Raw genomic sequence first — 21,742 nt, 5'->3', positions numbered from 1 at the left:
TGAAATTAGGATATCATTGGGTGATGTGACATTTGACAGAAAATTTGCTATAGAATAAGAGAGGAAATGTTATCCATACTTTAAGTATGGATTGATACATCCTAAATCAGCCTTTTTTCCTTAATCCTACTTGTAGTATTTGTATAGTGGGAATTAAACAAATACACCCCATCATTGAACAGTTGTTCTCTATTTTATTCCAATAAAGCTGCTTTTTAAGAATCTTTTAAAAATGTACTTGTCCCATCTTTATTCTCACATCAAGTATATTAAAAAAAGAGAGAAGTTATAGTTTTGTTTCTGTTTATCTGATAATGATAGATATATCAGGGGAAATTAATTTTGTATTTGTATTAGTTTTTTCTGGAAAGATTAGGAATAGAAGGATAAATTCTCTCCTCAAAACAGTGCAATAGAGTTGAGATTTTCTCCTAATCCTGCAGGGAAGTTTGGCCACCAGGGTGGTAGGAACCATCCTCCTTCCTGTAATCCACAATATTAAGCATCCCTGGCATGTATGATTAAGGCCATATGGAGCAATGCTGTCATAGACAATTAATTGATGTTTGTGAAGAAGTTGAGTTCTTCCGATAGATGCAGACAAGTTACAATTTCCCAATGGAAATGAACAGTAAGTGTGGTATAGCAATTGCTAGATCCAAGGAGTCATTTCCAGCCACATTTCTTAGCAAGAAGCAGTTGCCTGAGAGAAATTGTTTATTCATAAAGCAAGTTTGCATTATGAGCCCCTAGTGTATTCTTTTTTTTCCTCTTACATCTCAAAACAATGCTTATTTTTCTGAATAAACGCTACTTTGCTCTTATAAAAGGCTTCTTGTTATCATAGCCCCATTAAAACTGGAGTGCATACCATAATCTCCATGGCAACAGATACAATCAGTGTATATTGGTTTCTTTGTTACACAGTCAAGAGAATAGGACAGGTAGGCTGAAATCATGTAGGTATTAACGATAACACCAAAGAGTTGACAGTCTCAAATTACACTGAAGTTCTCCAAATGCCACTTACTTTTTGGGAAGATAAAATGCCCCAAAACAGTTATCTGTGTGTTTTTTTTAAAGTGGGCAAAGTCATTATGTATTCCACTAACATTCCTTTTATTGATGTGAAAGTTTATTGATATATCACTATTAACTTCTCAGTAGCTGTTATTATCCACTATTTTTTTTAATACACACACCTATACACAAACACACTAGAGCCATTTTGATGTAGTGGGTAAGGTGCTGGACCAGGAGTAAGAAGAGCTAGGTTCTAGCTATAGAGGCTAGTTGAGTAACTTGGGCCAATCATCTCAGCCCTACACTGAAAAGACCTTATTTACCAACCTGCTCTGGACTAGTAGATTACAGTTACAGTTCATAACCTTGAAGGAAGATATTTTCCCCTTGCCATGGATTGATTGGTCTAATGTGTGCACACATACATACATGCATCAAAAACATCTTCATATCCTTATATGATCAGAGGAGAAAGAAGTAAGAGTCAATAAATTAAAAGATCACATGATTTAAACATAAATATTTAGTAAGCTTGATTCCTTCTCCCCATTCCATTCTCCCTTTTAAAATTCTGGTTTACATCATTCTCTGATGTTTCAACTTTGATACATACCAGTTTTGTGTTTTTCTGCAATAGAGAACTGAAGCACCTATATTTTACTAATGTATGAATCTTTGTGTCTGTGATATTTGCCAATGTTTGTAGAGTGACTTAATAACATTCTGATGTCCAGCCCAGTAGTAGATTACACAATCCCAAGACTTGTTAATACTTGGACTTATTTTGCTGGAAAGATTGCTGTCTAGTTTTTTAATGTTGAGGATGATTGATACTAAATTTTTCACTTTGTTTTCATATTACTTATTTTATTTGCAGGACATGATCTTCTTCCAAACTTAGTTTTGCATGTTTGAATCATTGTTAATTCTATTTTGTTTCTCTTGTTTTAGAGAGTGTTCAATGTCTTGTACCCAATGCCTGCCGATCAAAGGAGACACGTCAGCATAAATTCTGCTCGCTGGTTACCTGAGCCGGGTTTAGGATTAGCTTATGGCACTAATAAAGGGGATCTGGTGATTTGCCGACCAGAGTAAGTGGCATGATTTAAAACTTGAAGAATATAATAAACTTTGATTTTACTAGAAACTTTTTAACCATTTGCTCATTTTCAGTAATTTATTTGGAATTAAATTTAAATCTTTTTTATGATGAAATTTTATTGTTTTTTTTTACCTAAATTATTATTAAAGTTAAATGGGCTTGAGTTATATTTGGAGATTGTGAAAATAGAGGAAATCTGAGTAACTTTGCTTGCAAATCTGTGTCATTGTTGTAAGGAAAGGAAAAAGCCTCATTTCAGAGATTGACCTGAATTCTAGAGGTAATAAAACACTTTTAAGTTGTTTCTTCTAGGTGTAACTGAAACCCTTCTGATTCAGGACAGAATCAGAGACCCTATAGTTCATTTTTCTTCTCTTGTATAGTACAAAAAGGAGGTACATCATTTTCCATTGCTTTGTGGTGGAAATATATATTGAATAAGAATAATTAAAATCAAAGATACAAATCTGACTCATAATACTGTGGAGCCAGCCAATTTCCTCTTCTCCACTCCTGGGTTTTTAATGGGGTTTCAGTCGACATTTTCACTTGAATGTGCCATGATTCAAGTGTTCAGTTGCTTCAATCCTTTATACTGGTTTTCTCTAACTTCTGGTAAAAATTAGAAATTTTGGTGGAAATAGAAAAGCTGTGCCTTTCCATATATTGCTGAATCACAATTATGTTGAAAGAGCTAAGCGTAACTCAATTAGTAAAGACTTCCCTAATAGCACAGAACCAGAAAGATAGCTTTCATCTCTTATGTCTTATAATTTTTTATTTTATTTATTAATTATTTCAATGTTGAGGCCATCCAACTCCATAGCAGATCTAAGCCACTCACAATTAATAACATTTCTAAAAAGCAACATGTATCAATAAAAAAGAATGGAGCTGACCAGTAGACGGAATCAATACTTTTAAAAATTCATAAAGCAAAAACAGTTCCAGAAAAGAGCATATACTCTGGAGCAATGAACAAAGAATAGGTGAGATTAGAAGAATATTATTAACACATCCTAGAACACTATTAACACATAAGACTGTGTCAGACTTAAATTTAGGCTTTGGTTGTTGATTAGATTTTTTAATTATTTTATTCTACATAACAAGTTGGTATTTTAAAAAAAATAAGGATTCCCACTAGTGAAATCCTATCCCTTGGTTCCAGACACTTCCTTGCTATATTTACAGATTTATTTTCCATTTCAGCTGAAATATGCTTTGCAATAGAAGTCTAAACTGATTTTCCAGTTGTACGTAGATGTGCACAAAATTTACGGTTGAATAAACCCATTGGGAGGAATAGCAATTATTAATCTGAAAGTAACACATTTTTGTCAGTGCCAGATTTTCTAATATGTAATAACTTCAACAAAGAACAATCCTAATATGCAGACTTAAAGCTTTATAGTTTGGTGTAATCATTAATTAATCTATTAAAATACATTATAAAGTATTTGTAGTTTCTGTGAAGCACTTTCACCTTCTGTGAGGCACTTTTAAATCAAATTTTTAGTCCTACTAGCTACATAGCTTCAGCCTTATCATGCATTTCTGGAGGCTGACCCAATTTCTTTGCCAGACCGTTCAATCGGTAGAAGAGATGCCTCCCAGCAAGAGAGTCCCTAGTGCATCATTTTCCTTTTAAGAATAATAAGCCTTGGCTCAGGACGCTTTGTGACGAGAAAATGGACAGGATTGCATTGATCTCTGCTCTTGGATTCGTTCTCTGACTTAAAGTTCATATAGATACCATCTGTGAACTAAAGCCATAACAGATTAGTCAGTTTTGCAGAAAACACAGGATTTTTTTTTTCTTTTTTGGCTGTAGGAGACCTAAAGCTGATACTATTCTGGAATTTATTTGGAGCAATAACCCCCCCCGTCCCAAATTATAATGTTGTCATCCAGAATAGAATAGAATAGAATAGAATAGAATAGAATAGAATAGAATAGAATAGAATAGAATAGAATAGAATAGAATAGAATAGAATAGAATAGAACAGAACAGAACAGAACAGAACAGAACAGAACAGAATAGAATAGAATAATAGAATAGAATAGAATAGAATAGAATAGAATAGAATAGAATAGAATAGAATAGAATAGAATAGAATGATTGGATTGGATTGGATTGGATTGGATTGGATTGGATTGGATTGGATTGGATTGGATTGGATTGAATTGAATTGAATTGAATTGAATTGAATTGAATTGAATTGAATTGAATTCTTTATTGGCCAAGTGTTCCCACAAGGAATTTGTCTTGGTGCATAGACTCTCAGTGTACATAAAAGAAAAGATACATCGGCGCCATCTTGAATCAGAATTAAAACATTACCTTTGTTAAGATTAAAGATTTTATTGAGCTCTTTACAACATAGCTTTTCTGAAGATGGAGTCAGGCATATGTATATATTAGTTTTAAAAGTTTTGCTTTTACATTTTTGCAATATAGTATGTTTTTATCAAATTAAGCAGAATTTTGTTTAATGACTGTGCCTTCTGGTACGCTAAATATATGACTTACTTTGTATGCTTCTTCCTCTGCCTTTGAGATACGTTAAAAGCATTGATTGATATAATGCAGCTTGCTTGTAGCTAGAAAATCCAGGCATTCACTGTAGAATACCTGGACAAGTATGAGATATATTGTGTATAAAACTCTTAAATCTACATATATTTAAAACAATTTTAGTAAATTGAAGAGCAGTCATATGCTATAGTTTATATGCTACACAACCTGGTGTCTTAAGCAGCTGAGTATATTTGATACTTAATCACCACACATAGAAGCTGTTCATGATTTATTTTTATTTTAATGTTAAAATGGGGGAGGGCAATTTCCCCAGGATCACAGACTCCCCAATCAGCTGGAGATAATACCAGAAAATTCCAATCCCTTACAATGTTTTTTCCCCCCCTGAGGGTTTATAGTGGAAAGGTGATTGAGGTTTTGAGGGATAAAAGGTGGAAATGGGAATGACTTGCTTCTCCATTGCCTTGTGTTTCTATTTTTCCCTTATATTCCAATAGGTTTCAAATTAATTTCATTTATTTATTTTTTAGTTATCTCAGGGAACTGAATATGCTTTGCAAAGTAAAACCATGAAGTGTGACTAGCTACACGTTTTGGGTTAGTCTGGATAATCTCATGTTGGTTGTGGTGGCTATGAAGTTTTAGCCATGGATGGTTTGGTATGGATGCTTAAATAATTCAGAACAATTGTTCAATGAATCCTCAACCCCAAATATGGATCCATGTTTATCAGTTCAGACAAAAAGACAACGGCGTTGAAATGAAAAGGACATCAAAAAAATCTCTTAAGTCTGTCATAAACATTCTCTCCACATTGGCTTTTAGTTTCATAGAAACAAATTGTAGCAACTTCCCAAAAGTGCTTTTTCAAGAGGCAACTGAAATCCAGTTGCCTCTTGAAAAAGCAGCTTTGGGACAACCATGACCTGAATGACTGAGAATCTCCAAAGTTATGTAGCAACTTCCCTTTCTTTATCTAATCTGGTGCAGAGTCAAGTACTAGGAGGACATTTCCATCTCCTAGTTTCCCAGTCCACATTTTAATTGTAAACACATCAGGTTGGCATTGTATTACTCATTGGCCTGGTATTTAACAACAGTACCAGAAGATGAGAGAGTAACCTGCAATTACTCTGAGTGAGGTGTATAGCAGCAGGAAGGGTAGGGACAAACTATGTAACTAACCTCTATTATTCTTATCTGACATGTTAATTAATCCCCAATTGTCATACTTCCTTCCTGCCACAATCCCAGTTAGATTTCCCTATCTAGCCCTGGATATTTTTAAAAAATATATCCCAGGTTCTTATCTTTGTTTTAATACTGAAATGAGTTTCCCACAAAGGGGTTCTCCTCCCTTCAGGAACAATTATTTTCGGGGTAACTTTTCACCTGCATTAGGCCTTGGGAAAACATGTCTTTGGCTGATGCAGCATACGTTACATGTTTTTTTACATACTTCTCAATTAAGCAATTTGTTTTCATTGGTAAGATTTACTTCTTGATTCTTTAAATTCTTCTAGGAATTCTGTCATAGCTGTTTACCCACATTCTATGCCATGCTTTGTAACTTTGGAATACTGATTTAAACATTTTGAAACACCAATACTATAATAGAATAACATAGAGTCATCTGTTGGGATCGTTATGAAACACATGTCTTAGAGGAAAGTAAATAAATATTTAACATACATTAGTGAGAGTAAGAGAGTAAGAGTCCTCAACTTACGACTACAATTGATCCCAGAATTTATGTTGCTAAGTGAGAAATTTGTTAAGTGAATTTTATCCCATTTAACGACTTTTCTTGCCACGTTTGTTAAGTGAATCAGTGCAGTTGTTAAATTAGTCACACAGTTGTTAAATGAATCTGGCTTTCCCATTGACTTTGCATGTCTGACGGTTGCAAAAGATGATCACATGACCCTGGGATGCTGCGACTGTCATAAATATTAATCAGTTGTCAAATATTTGAACGTAAATCACGTGACCATGGGGATGTTGCAGTGGTCATACGTTTTTTGAGTGCTGTTGTAAATTTAAATAGTCACTAACTGAACTGTTGGAAATCAGGACTACCTGTAGAAAATTAAAAATTTGATTCCCTTGTAACCATGAATCAAATATACTGTGTTTTGGAAGTTCAGCCAGAACCATTTGGAGATCTCAGTCTGGCTGAACGGAAACTGGGAAGGTTTTGATTGTTCTGAATTTTAACTGGAGGAATCTTAGAAATCAAGTAGGGCAAGGCCATGTTTATTTTATTGTATTTTAATTTATTTTAATTTATTATTTATTTAATAAACTAATATGCTTCCCATCTCATCAAAGGTGTCTCTAGATGGCTTACACTCAATTAATAAATGTGCCTATAAAACACTAAAACAATAGAGATCTTATATTTAAAATTCAGTTAAAATTAAATGTTATCCTATTCCTCTCCTACCAACTCCTATGTTTTCCCAGCAGTTTACTGTCCTTTATTTCCACTTAGCTGCTACCAGTGGTGGGATTCAGCCAGTTCGCACCTATTTGGGACAACCAGTTGTTAACTTTCTAAGCAGTTCGGAGAACCGGTTGTTGGAAGAAATCTTATTTTGTTTTTTTCCACTTTACAGGGCTAATCCTGTAAGGAAGGCAGGAAGGAAATATTCTGGTGTTGTTTCTAGCCTAATCTTTATTGCCCTGCTTACAGAAACTGCCTCTCTGGTTAACCCTTATTACATTGTAACAGCTAAGGCGAAGCGCCCATCGACGTGAGTGACATTGAGTAGGCCAACCCACATGGTCACATGACCACCAAGCCACGCCTACACAGCTGGTCATTAGGGCAGAGAACCGGTTGTTATTTTTTTTTTAATTTTTTTTTTTAATTTGATTTATATGCCGCCCTTCTCCGGAGACTCAGGGCGGCTTACAATGCGTTAAGCAATAGCCTTCATTCTTTTGTATATTTTATACAAAGTCAGCTTATTGCCCCCACAAACTGGGTCCTCATTTCACCTACCTTAGAAAGGATGGAAGGCTGAGTCAACCTTGAGCCTTGGAGAGATTCGAACCAGCAGAAATTGCAGGCAGCTGTGTTAATAACAGGGTGCACTAAACCCTTGTACTATCAAGGCTCTTGAATCCCACCACTGGCTGCCACCTTTAAGACCCTGGCCCTTTTCTATTCTCCCCACATTCGAACAATTCTGCCTAGAAGATGTGTATTTTGGTCCAGAGATGGACCAGGCAGAACTGGCACTTTGGATTTGGAAGGATCTTCTTTTCCAAACTTTGAAAATATGTCTTTGTACTACATTACGAAAATAAAGACGATTGAGGAAATCAAAGAAAGCATGGTGTATTTTTTTATACAACTGTAAACACTCTGAATTGAATATATTTTAAAACATTAATTACATTGGTATGTTATGTAAACTATAAATGAATTTACTATTTTTTGTGAGAAAACTTTCATTCTGCTCACTTTTGAGTCAAGTGTTAACCACACTTGAAATTTAACATAAAAGAATTTTATGAGCAAACCTATTAATGCATTTTACATTCCTACAATAACATGTTACCCTTAAATGTTTTAATAGTGCTAATTTTCCTCCCAAAAGTTTGTGTGGGTTTTGAATAAATGGGGAGGCTCCTCCTCCTCCATTTCATTCTTCCAAATTTTTACATCTCTAGGCTATAGCAATTAATACTCTCTTAAAAATCATCTTTAACGTGATTTAATTTTCTAATCTAAGCCTTTTTATTCAAGCTATTATACTTTACACAGAATGCCTGTTTTCCAGCAGAAGCAATATTTGGTTCTTAAGGCAGTTATAAAATGTCACAGGTCACATATGCTAAACCTATCGGTCTCATCTTCTTAAACAGCATGCATTTGAACAGAGTCCACTCAGCTATATTTTTTATTTGCTTTAGGAATATTTGTGCAGTCTCAACCGTATTGATATCATCACTAAAAAAGAAAAAAAAATACCAAAGCTGCAGAATTTTCTTTCTCCTTGTGCTTCAGCTGATATATTTGAAATAAAACAATGTCTTCCTGGGATGAGGAATAGATGGCTCTATTTTTAATAACCTGTTTTCTCTTTCTTTATTCTGAGTTTCTTCCTACTTCAATAGAGATCAAACGTTTGGTACCTAAAAAGCAGAACTTTATTTCCTATTGGTTTTATGCATAATTCTGATTGGAATCTCCACTTGTACCTGAAACAAAATATATTACCTGACATTATTAACATGAGGCTTTACCTGCAGTGTGAAAGAGTGGAATACTGCTGGAAATAAATGGATAGTGTGTATGCGAGTACACAGCAACAACAGCTTCAGCTTTCTTGAAGGAAGCATCTTGAACAATCTCTGGAGTCATAACTCTTACCTTGCTATTCCAAGAATGACCGGAAAAATATAGATGACCAATAATGGATTTATTCTGGATATTTATTTAGAATTTTTGGGTTTTGGGAAAAATAGTTTTTTGCTCTAGGATGATTAAACCACCCATTAATATAAGAGTTCTGGATTTCCTTATGACAATTTATACTTTAAATGAAAATACTTCCAAGTAAATAAAGTTCCTGCTTAATCCTATTCTAGCTGTTAGAAGTAAATAGCTGTCTGACTCTGTACTCTACAAGCACGCAATTAATTTGAGTGAGGGTGAAAGAAAAATTGCTTTCCTTGGCATCTGAAATTGCTGGAAAAATCTGAAAGCTTTGACAGTAAGCAAAGGATGTGTAGGAAAAAAGACAGAATTGATAGCACTACCCATATTCATTGTATAGAAGTATCTGACTATAGATCATGCCATAAATTGTCACACTATGAACAACTATAATCCTGTGTTCCTGGCTGGAATTTAGTAAGAATATGGGTAGATTATCAATTGCCACAAAGGTCTTATTTCATATTGTGGAAAGACTGTCATTTCTGGTAGAAGAACATCAGTAATAAATACAACCCTCTCCCACATTACTTTATTCAGTACTTATCAGTTTTCTATTGCAGTGTGTGAGAATGATTTTAATGTGTTAATAATCACTCTCAGTCCTTACTGAGACTCCATGCCTTGGACAACACGTAGAGCAAATTTAGTGTGCAGCTAAATAGAGTGGGTGTACCTAGAGTTTCAGCAGGAGTGCTAAACATACTAGACAGAAAATCCCTAGGAATCCATTAGCCCTGCGATCACTTTACCAATAACTTTACCAATAGGTAAAGTCACTGAGAGGCAAAATCACAGAAAGTGACCTGACTATGAAATTCTGTCTTTTTTTATTATTATTATTTTAAAAATTAACATGTTGTTCTTCAGAACTGATTTTTCTGGGCTCACTTGCAAAACATTAAGATCACACTATTAAAATGTTTCAATTTTTTTTTAAAAAAAACTTCAAATAACAATAAGTGAAATGCAATTCTTTAGCAAGGCAAGCATAACAGAAAAATTAAATGGTTTCATTCAGCATATTTAAAATCTTAATATATTAAAAGACACAGGAAACAAAAAATGTATTTACCTGATACTTGAAATAAAACCAAGTAGGTGCCAAGAATTACCCAAATAGGAAACAGTGGAATGCCCTCACTCTGGAGGGGCATTCTGCTGTTAGTGTTCGAGGGGTATCACTGAGAAGGCCTGTTCCAAATTAGCTTCTTGTCCCACCATAGCGTGAAAGAGCACCCAGAGGAGGATTCTGAGGATAACCTGAAGTACAGAATGAGGTTCTATATACAGGATGAAGAGCCCTTCAGATGCTTTGGACCCATGACTTAAAATGCTATATAAGTTGATACTAGCAACCTTCTTCTTCTTCTAACCACCTGAGATAAAAAATCCTGGGAGTAAATATTATAGCCGTGATGGCGAACCTATGGCACACGTGCCAGAGGTGGCATGCAGAGCCCTCTCTGTGGACACACACGCTGTTGCCAGCTGCTCCTCTGGTTTCCAGCACGCACATGTGCACCGGCCAGGTGGTCTTCAGGTTTCTGGTGCCCTGGCGCGCGCAAAGACCAGCCGGAAACCAGAAGACCAGCTGGCGACGGTATGCACATGTGCACCAGCCAGCTGGTCTTCCAGTTTCTGGCGCACATAGGCATGCACACGCGTGCACATGCGCGTGTTCCAGTTTGGGCACTCAGTGCCTAAAAGGTTTGCCATCTCTGTGTTATAGGAATCCTTCAATTTGGTTTTCATTACCCCTTGCTTCAGACTGTTAACGGATATTAAAGTTTAAATTTTCATGCCGTGAACTGAAAGCCAACTAAAATAAGAATGTTTTGGCTCTTGTTCCATGCACAGCTGTTAGTTTTACTTTAGTTATTGGCAACTTCTCTTTTGTTCTTGCTGGAAAATATAAATTTAATTAAAAGTATGGAAACTATCAACTCAGATACTGTGGGTACCTTTTTATGAAGGATACTTTTATTAAGAATACCGTCCATCTCATTCTTGGGGTGACTCACCATGTAGATTTTTAATATATTATGGTTTGTTTCATAATTATCCAGATACTTATTTGATAATTTTATCCACCTATCAAGTCCTTCTCAAAGACCTTGGATAGACAGATGGTCTTGTTTGATGGTGTTAAAGGTATCGTTGCAGGATGTAAGCTGTTCCAAGTAAAGCTGTCTTTTGCAATTGACCGGTGGTGATTTTGACAATATATGGTTTAGGATACATTCAGGTTTTTTAATTTGCAACTTCTTTAGACATTCCTGTGAGCTGGCAAAGCTGTTCATAAAATCCTGCCAAATCACCTCAATTTTCAAATTGTTGTATTATGGCTATGAATATGCCAGCTATTTTACAAGACAGGCGTTCCAAATTATACTTAAGATGGAAGGCTTAGAGTCATCACTAAACTTGGACTCATTTAAAGACTATTTTAAAACACTTTCGATCTTCTAAGTATTATGTTGTAAGATAATTTTAAATGTCATATCACAGTCACTCACACAGTTGCTAAACTGCTTTACAGCTAAACTGCTCTTTGTTCTTTGTTTGGAACAGAATTAATGCGTATATGAAATCATGTGATAGTCTATATACTATTTGCATACTTTATTCTGTAATATTACATGCTTGTGATATCGTAACATGAAATGTATTGTATAGTTAGAGACAAATTTAAATATATTATACTTTTGAAATATTTCTTAAGCTGTGAAAGGCAGGCGAGTAACTTTGGGAAAGTCACTGTCTCTCAGCCCAACTCACCTCACAGAATTGTTGTTGTGGGAAAAGTAGAAGAAAGAAAGGTATATTAAATATGTTCACCACCTTGGGTTGTTTATAAAAAATAATAAAGATGGGAAATAAATAATAATAATGTATCTTAAATTGTGATGTATGCGTGGGAGCTGTGCAAGCCCATTGACAGGTTAACTGTCAATGTACTACCAAGAGCCTTGGTAGTACAGTGATCTAAAGCACCCTGTTATTAAGACCAGCTGCCTGCAATTACTGCAGGTTCGAATCTCACCAGGCTCAAGGTTGACTCAGCCTTCCATCCTTTCTAAGGTAGGTAAATTGAGGACCCAGTTGTGGGGGCAATAAGCCCCCAAATATACAAAAGGATGAAGGCTATTGCTTAGCGCATTGTAAGCCGCTCTGAGTCTCCGGAGAAGGGCGGCATATAAATCAAATTAAAAAAAAAAAACAAAAACCTGAATTCAGGAAATGTGCTACTGAGTTTAAACTTGGAACCATGCATAGAAGTACTATGGGCCAACTATCCCTTGGGAAAGGCTAAGAAAATAATGATTTCAGCTCCACCTAGTCAGAGAGCTTTCTCAAGTCAGCTAGGATTCATAAATACATAACTTTCCTTTTCAACTGTCAAGTATTCTCTTAAAGATAGTCATTTGGTGCTTAGAAAAGCATTCCTGAGCTTATCATTCATTCCCTCTCCTTTTGCTAGGAAATATCACCTAGATATAAAGCTTTTTAAATTTGGAAGACATATATAAAAACATTGAGCAAGTGGCATAAGAATTTATAACTCAAGTTAAAGTAAAATATGTAAAATGAAATCTAATGTATTGCTCATCAGATACTTCCAGTGCAGCCTTAACACCTGTTTGTAAAAAATCTGACGTTTGCTTTGGCTAATGCTATTTAAATGATATCATTGTTCATAAGAAAAATCACACCATTTTTAACAAGGTGTCTCTTCTGGAATGACTAACAAGATTATAAAAGAAGCAAATAACATATATAATAAACTGCCACCAGTTTGCAGATTCAGTGATACATGCATCGTTAAGTATTAGCTGATCCTTTAAGAAATTATCTTTAAGTTATTCTACCATTGAATGTTTTCACTGAGCTAGTATATCTGTTATGGATGTCAAATGGCAGCTGTTTTAATTTTATAGCAGCTTTTCATTCAGATCACATGTTTATCTTCTAACTTCTAAGTATTAGGGGTGGTGTAATGAAAATGATTGGATTGGGCATTGTTTCAGAATGCTTCAGGCAGAGGATAGGATAGAATATGATAGGATAGGATACTTTTATTGTCATCATCTGCATGTACAAAGATGTTCCGATGCCCTGCTCTCAAAAGAAGGAATACCACCCACTGAACAATATGTCCATCCCAAGGATAACAAAAATGACACCAAAAACTTATATTAGTCTTCTTTTCAGCATCTTGAGAGTCTTGAGAGTTTACAAGGTTGATGCTATATGGAATAAAGCTGTTACTAAATCTGGTTGTTCTGCACTGATACTACAAAGCCTCCTCCCGGAAGGCAATAATAAAAGCCAGTCATGGATAGGATGTGTAAAGTCCTTGACAATATTACGGACCCTGATCAAGTAACACTTATATGCCATTTCCTGGATAGAAGAATAGAAGGAAGTGAACATAAGAGTATGATCCTAGCACCTCTCCGCAAGTCTTAAAGCAACTGCTTTTGAGACCTAGAAAATAACCATATCCAGATGGAAACTCAATATGTCAGCCATTATCTGTATATTGACTTTCATCTTTTGGAGCCATTTGAAATGATTTACATTACATCCCTATAAAAATAGTAGTTATTTGGGGAAAGGTCAACTTGGATGCTTTCAGTTTGAGACCAGGACATAGCTAATTTAGGCTTAGGTACTGAAATATCTATCCCATTAATGATGAAATGCCATTATTTTTGAAGTTCTTATATTCTGTGTTACGTATATTTTGTCCTGTATTTGAGACCACGTCAAATAAGTGTTCAGAGTTATGAGAGTAGGTTTCTATGTTGCAGTAACATAGATAGGTTATAGGCTAGGTCAACAGTCCCCAACCTTTCTAGCTTTACGGCCCAGTGGTGGAGGGAGAGGGGATAGTTCTTTGTGAATAGTAGATGCACACACAAGCATGCACAGCTCCATTTGTGCAAATCGCGGACAAGGCCTCCTGCTGCTTGCACAAATGGAGCTTCATATGCGAGCGCGAGCAGGTTCTTGCAAAATGGAGCTGTGCACTGCTTGTGCGGCCCAGTTCTGAATGGACTGAGGCACGGTAATGGGCCACGACCCGGAGGTTGGGGACCACTGGGCTAAGTCAGTGGCTCTCAGCCTTTTCTTCATCATGGACCTCCTTTACATATCTTTTGTGGCCATGTACCATCACCATGGACCACCAAGACTTAACACAAGATTTAAATCATTAGACTACATCAGGCCTTCATGTACCACTGTGACAGCATCACGACCATAAGAATAGCCTATGTTTATATTAGCTACTATCAAGAATATATATTCAGTACTACATTTGTGAAATCAAGTTCATGCATCTTCTTAAGCTCGGTGTATGCTAGAAATATCTTAAATTGAAAATAGAAATAGTTCTATCTATGTATATTGAGATTTAATAGAGTGCAAAGATCTTGTAACAATTTTAGAATTAAATTTACATTTCAGATTGGATTCTTTAGGGATTTCGGGCTTTTTAGTTTACGGTATATCTTACGACTGGACAGAAAATGAAATACTTGTAATGTTTCCACAGCAACAATTGATATTATCTGCTGCTGATTTTGAATGTTATTTTGAAAAGGGAGATTTGGTGCTTTGGGAATGATAATCTTATTAAACAAGGCTGGTTTCATTTATCTCTTGACTTATTGCTTTTGGATGGCAGGGCGTTAAACTCTGGTGTAGAATACTACTGGGACCAGCTGAATGAAACTGTCTTCACTGTGCATTCCAGCAGCAGAAGCACTGAACGCCCAGGGTGAGTCTGGAGAATGAGTGTGGAGGCAACCCTAGAAATATGTGTATTGTTGTCAAGGTCTGGATGTAATTGTATTGCTTACCCTTGCATGATGTTATGATGGCAGCTCTAAAATTTTAGAACTAATTTTTCCCCTTGGCACTTGGATTACTTCAGATGGCATAATATCACTGCTTATATTTGGTTATCTCACTAATACTACCAAGAGCCTTGGTAGTACAGTGGTCTAGGGCACCCTGTTATTAAGCTGGTTATTAAGACCAGCTGCCTGCAATTACTGCAGGTTCGAATCTCGCCAAGGCTCAAGGTTGACTCAGCCTTCCATCCTTTCTAAGGTAGGTAAATTGAGGACCCAGTTGTGGGGGCAATAAGCTGACTTTGTATAAATATACAAAAGGATGAAGGCTATTGCTGAGCACATTGTAAGCCGCCCTGAGTCTCCGGAGAAGGGCGGCATATAAATCAAATAAAAAATAAAAAAATAAAAAAAATAATACAAAGTGAAATGTTCAGATAAATCTGTCAACCATCATCCTTCCAGCTGTCAATACCACACCTTCCTAAGTCAGTTGGAAGCCATTAAGCTTATGGGAATTGAAAACTTAGAAAAAATACTACAAAAGTAATGACTAATTCCAACTTTAAAACAATTACGGGATCCAACACCTTTTCTAACTGTAGGAGTAGGATGATCATTTTAGTCAAAATCAGATGTGAAAACATAATTTTGACTACCTTCTAGATCATTTTTTTCAGTAAAATTCTTAATGGATGCCTGTTGAAACCATAAGGAATGGCTGGGTGTTTCAGGGGCATACATGCATTTCTGCATTTGCTCTATCCTAGCTAAATATATTCTGTTGTGCATCTCTTCAGAACCAGCAGAGCCACCTGGAGGACAGACCGGGATTTAGGCTTAATGAATGCCATTGGCCTGCAGCCACGGAACCCAACCACCTCTGTGACTTCGCAGGGCACACAGACTCTGGCACCTCAGCTACAGAATGCAGAAACACAAACTGAGAGAGAAGTTCAGGAACCAGGAAGTCTTACTTCAGGGGTTACTGAAGGTAAATACTGGGGAATTATTGCCGGGGCCAAATAACTATTATTCTGGACATACTTAAAAAAAACTAGGGACATGATATTTTTACAAACAGAATGGGCCTATACATAGCAGTTGCATCATCTTCAGCTAGTAGCTTTAGCTACACATGAGCTCATTTGTTTCTGCCATTTTTAGAAAACCAAAGAACATTGTTTGTTTTGCTACTGCCCTTTATATCTCTTGTGTATCTTAAGATGTAAGTTTGCTTCTAAAATATTTTTTTTCTAACATCAGATTATTGCCACTTCTCAAGTGTGAAAACAAATTAAAAACAAAAGAATCTAGCAAAGAAAAACAACAACAACCCACTTCTATGTGAAGTATACTCTTCCAGTGGTTAAATAAACCTACACAAAAGTGATCTTAAATACTATAGACTGGATAAATTAACTAATACTGGGGGCTTGACGTGGTAGAAATTGTAGACAAATATTGATCAACACTAGTGTATCTTTATATATGGCTTCATTCAACTTTTTTTTCCTGCTGCTGGTTTTTTTTTAGCAGATGTTCTGACTTATGCCCAGGTCAGTCATTCATCTGTTTCCAAAATAACAATATAACCTGAATTTAAAGAATGACCTTTAGTTATTCCATTGAGTTCAAAGGTAAATAGCAATTTAACATTATGTCTGCTGTAATTATAATTAATTTAACAGTCGCTTAGGAAAACAATTGAGCTTCATATAGTATATAATAAGTCAAGAAACTGGCTTGTTTGAATTACTTGTATTAAGCTTAATTTTGCTGGAGTTGGGCATGATGATAAAATATGGTTATTTATAAAAACAAAACACTAATGATGTACTGTTATACATGAAAATGGTGCTAAATTCCAGTAACCAGCCACAACAATGACGTGTTGAATGCACTGATTCTTACTCATAACTAAAATATTTTTTTAAAAAAAGAAATCTGACAATTAGACAGGGAGGAAACAAATCTGATAGTTAGTCAGGAAGGAGGATACATTTCTTCAAGGCTACCATACAAAAGCATCTTTACTTAAAGGAAGTTTCTTTAGGAAACTAGGTTCTGCTACCTGTTCTTAAAAAGAGTCACGCAATGCATATGAAAAAAAAAATCAAGATTATTAACAATTATACTCAGTTTGCAACACTGTATATCCATTGGATTACAGTGACCTACTGTAACTTATTAGCACAATATATGTTAGTATTTATATATCTAGGATGTATAAAAGTAATGAATACAGCAAATATTTGCAAATGAGCGTACACTGAGAAACTGCATAATAAATACATAATTAGGAAGGGTATCAAAATGTACAAGTGGTGAGTTGGAAAACAATCTGCATTTTAGAATTAGCACCAGGCCTTTCTTGTCTCCTTTCCAAGGTTTGCTTCTAAGTAAGATAGGAGGGTTAAAACTGACAAAGCTAGTATAGAGGTTTTATAGCAATTAAAATCTTAGGACCTGAATGTTGGTAATTACTTTAAACATGTTCAATGTACAGTTAGGAAATGGGCTTTATTTTTCACCTCAATCTATTAACGTAAAAGAAATTAAGAATTCGGGTTCCTGAATTCTTAGCAAGCTCAACCAGCATCTAGGCTTTACAGAAAAGTGTGAAAAATGGCTCACATTAGGTATTTTTTTCCCCTTAGTGTGACTCTACCTAGGATAGAAAAACAAGAAGTGAGTTCCAACTGAGTTGGATTTTTTTTCCTAACTTATTTTTTAAAAAAACAAACTAGAGAAAAGCACATATTTTTCAGTGAGTCTTCCACCAGAAATTCAGCAAATCAGATCAGTTACAAGGCAAGACAGGTTGTAAAGTTAGGCTTAATCATGACTATTATGGGGATACAGCCTTGTTTGTGTATTGAATAATATAGTTACAGTTAAGTTGATATCCCAATTCTTCTACAAATACTGAAGATTTTGGAACACTTGTATGTTGAAAATAAGCTAAAACAAGTCTTTTCAGTATTTCCCCAGCAAGGTTGTGAATTAATTAGTATTTCTTGATACAAATAATTTTGAAACTGAGTACTGTCAGTAGCAGTAAGCTCTTTATTGAAAAAGGTGTGTTCTTTGCTACAATGATCAGAAGAATGTTGCCATATGGAAAAATCTGAAAATAACCCTCAATAAATCTCCCCAGACTTTTGTTTGTTAGTAAATATAGACTATCCTTCATCTTTGCAGGCTCTGTAAAAATTACCTTTCTGAAAATCATTGAATGTTTGGAAAGATGATAATGTTAGTAAACTTATTATAGTGAATCCCTCCAGTTCCTTTTTGTCTCATAATTGCTGCTTTTTGTATATTATTGTTTGTGAAGACTGCATCAGTCAAAGGAAAGGAAGTTTCAGTCTAAAAAATATCTGAAAAATCACAGAAGTAAATGTTAGGCTCAGAAATATCTTTTGCTGTTGAAAAAAAAATGAATGATATAAGTGCTTAATCAAGCTGAACTTTACCTTCTATTGAAAGGAAATACAAGCACTTATTTCTTTGGTCCATTTAAATAAATGTAATGCAAAATACTCAAATTGGTTGGAAACACATACATTAATCGTTATCAGTCCTAGTTAAACTCTCAGGTCACTAACACAGAAATATCAATTCATTAGCAAAATAGTGAAACCGCCTTAGAATAACCCTACTTACTTTTGAACAACACGCCTAAATATGCCAGTATTGAAAAGAATTTAATTTTTTAAAATGTCTACAGTTTCTATTGTGGTGGGAATCGGGGGCCAAATCACTATCTGATTGTGGGGGGAAAATCTTGTGTTCCATCATTATTGGTTAGTATGTCATCTCAAAGTATAATCATGCAGATTCCAATTGCATGTCTGGGTTCTGCTATTCCAAAATAGTTTCATCAAAATACTTCCCAAGGTTGTCGCCAGGCTAGAAAGCAAGAGACTCTGAGTTCTAGCTCCACTTTAAGGCATGGAAAACCTGCTGGGTGACTGTGAGCCAATCACTCACCCTCAGCCCAAATCACTTCATGGGGTTATTGTTGTGGGGAAAATAGGGGGAGGAAAGATTAGTAGGCATGCTCGCTGCCTTGAGTTATCTATAAAAAGATAATAAAGATGGGATAATGAACTGTATTCAAGTCAGGGGTGAAATCCAGCAGGTTCTGACAGGTTCTGGAGCACCAGTAACTGAAATTTTGAGTAGTTCGGAGAACTGGCAAATACCACCTCTGGCTGGCCCCAGAGTGGGGTGGGAATGGTGATTTTGTAGTATCCTTCCCCTGGCACGCCCACCAAGCCATGCCCACAGAACCGATAGTAAAAAAATTTGGATTTCACCATTGATTCAAGTCTCTGTATATAGTGCAAATGTAGTCAAACTACAGCCCTTTGGATTATTCACAATATCCTTTTTCATTCACACAAAGATATAAGACTATTTTTATTACAAGTATAATTATTTTTTTAGTATCTGAGAGGTTATTGATGCATTTGCTGAAATAAGCTTATGATACAAAACCTATACTCATTTTCAAGCTCACCGAATTCTTTATTCGGGGTAATACGCCCAAACTGCTTGCTTTCTTTTTCTATAGACATGTCTCTGCTTTAGAGATATATCTCTGAAGCACTGAGAAGTTGACAGAAAATTGAAAGCAATAGGGTGAGAAGCAACGTCTGTGGGTCTAGCAGTGACGCTGAAGATCAGCCCCTTGATAGAAATACTAACTTTGGCTCCTTTGCATTTTCTAGTCTTTATTAATCAGATCTCTCCTGACATGATAAATTACTGAGCAGTCAGCCCTGCTGCTGTGGAAACAGCACCTGCTGCTTCTGTGACTAAGCAACAACCCCAGCCTTGGAGTTCTGCCCTTGCCACAGAAGCAAAACAGATGTTTTGTATGAAAGAAGAACTTGGTGGGGGAGAGGAGTAGAGTGTCAGCATCTTCTGCTCAAGGACTGCCTAAATGAACGCTTCAGGCTCAGCACATGCTCGTTTAGAAGTGATGTCAATCAAGGCATCAGTTAGCAATTGACCTTCTGCAATTTGCAGGACATAAATTTCATTATATTCTGCTTAGTGACTTCCCATAGTGCGGCCGAACTAGATAGGGCCGTAGCTGATCTTAGATAGGGCTTTAAGCCACTAAGCCTGGTGGCTCAGCAGACTGATAGCATTGTGAGTAACACCAGCTGTCTGCAATTACTGTAAGTTCGAATCTCACCAGGCTCAAGGTTGACTCAGCCTTCCATCCTTTCTAAGGTAGGTAAATTGAGGACCCAGTTTGTGGGGGCAATAAGCTGACTTTGTATAAATATACAAAAGTATGAAGGCTATTGCTTAACGCATTGTAAGCCGTCCCGAGTCTCCAGAGAAGGGCGGCATATAAATCAATTTTTTTAAAAAAAGCCATGATTTAATTCTGAAGTCTGGCTGCTTAGGTTTTACGCTACTTTTAACCTTAATTTTGATTGTTGAAAGTGGGCTTACAAAAACCTCAGCAATTGAAGATCTTTAACATCATAAAGGCTTACAGATTTATTCTCACGTTTCAGAATTACTGTTGCTTCTCCCCCCCCCCCAAAAAAAATCTTTATGTCAGGGCAAAATTGTGATTTAAAAAGGTGTTAAAAGTTCTTTTTCTTTTTTCTTTTAAAAAAGAGCATTTTCATGTAGCTTTTTTAGAATTCTGAGTGGTTGAGGAATCACTAGGCAGGATTTAAAGGTGCAAGGTAATTTTTCCTATACAGACATAACCAAAAAAATCTGCTTCAGTATTCTACATTGTAGATGAGCCAATGCCACTTCCTCCTCTTTTGTAATGAGACCTGATGCTTCAACAAAGTCTGGAAGGAAGATTTATATTTTTAATAAGGATCAGGTGGCCTGTGGCTGCTACATCCTCTGTGGAACAATTCAGCACGTTCCATTGAATAAAGATATTTTCTTGCACAGCTTACAATTGAGAGGCCACTAATTGCTCATTCTTCATGAAGCAGCTTTGAATGAGCCGTTCTTTTCCTAGCTTTGCTTTGCCCTTGGAGAACTGGACTTTCTGTACCGCATGATTCTTTGAGAGCCTAGAGATAGCGTTGGAGAAAAAGGAACAGCGATAGGTAGCAATATGTTAATAGCAATAGCACTTGCACTTAAATACCGTTTCACCGTGCTTTACAGCTCTCTCTAAGCAGTTTTCAGAGTCAAACATATTGCTCTCAACAATCTGGGTCCTCATTTTATTGACCTCGGAAGGATAGAAGACTGAGTCAACCTTGACCCAGTCAGGATCGAACTGCTGGCTGTCAGCCGAATTAGCCTGCAATACTGCATTCAGTCACTGCACCACTACGGCTCTTTAGACTAAATAGACTAAATAAATAAAAATCCAAAATTAAATGAGTAAATATAACTCATATGTCCACTTGAAGGGAAGGGAAGCAACAACAGTTCATTTACAGGCTGCATCTGATCTTCCTTACTAGATGGCAGCTCCAGTTGTGCGACACTTGACTTACTTTCCAAAAGAGCTGGCAATCATAGCTGTTTCTTTTGTTTTTTTTCTTCCAACATGGACAAGGAAAACAAAAGTTCACACATCTTAAAGTGGCCCCAATTGAGAAACACTGAAATACAGGTAGTCCTCGACTTACAACAGTTCATTTAGTGACCGTTTAAAGTTACAACGGCACTGAAAAAAGAGACCATTTTTCACACTTACGACCTTTGTAGCATCCCCATGATCGTGTGATCATGCTTGGCAACTGGCTCATAGT

At 36.1% G+C, this 21,742-nt stretch overlaps 1 protein-coding gene across 2 annotated transcripts in view; it reads left to right on the top strand.

Annotated features, from left to right (window-relative positions):
* AMBRA1 (autophagy and beclin 1 regulator 1) overlaps positions 1-21,742 on the top strand; it is a 158,822-nt gene that overhangs the window by 125,295 nt on the left and 11,785 nt on the right. For both annotated transcript variants that reach the window (XM_070936292.1, XM_070936284.1), the window contains 3 exons: positions 1,975-2,114; positions 14,813-14,905; positions 15,782-15,975. In XM_070936292.1, the coding sequence (XP_070792393.1) occupies positions 1,975-2,114; positions 14,813-14,905; positions 15,782-15,975 (427 nt within the window). The remainder of the gene's footprint in view (positions 1-1,974; positions 2,115-14,812; positions 14,906-15,781; positions 15,976-21,742) is intronic.

Source organism: Pituophis catenifer, unplaced genomic scaffold (genome assembly GCF_029215685.1).
Source record: "Pituophis catenifer annectens isolate HBS135680 unplaced genomic scaffold, rPitCat1.0.hap2 SCAF_1, whole genome shotgun sequence".
NCBI lineage: Eukaryota > Metazoa > Chordata > Lepidosauria > Squamata > Colubridae > Pituophis > Pituophis catenifer.
Note: the sequence above shows the minus strand (reverse complement) of the source record. Positions and strands in the feature narration are given on the sequence as shown.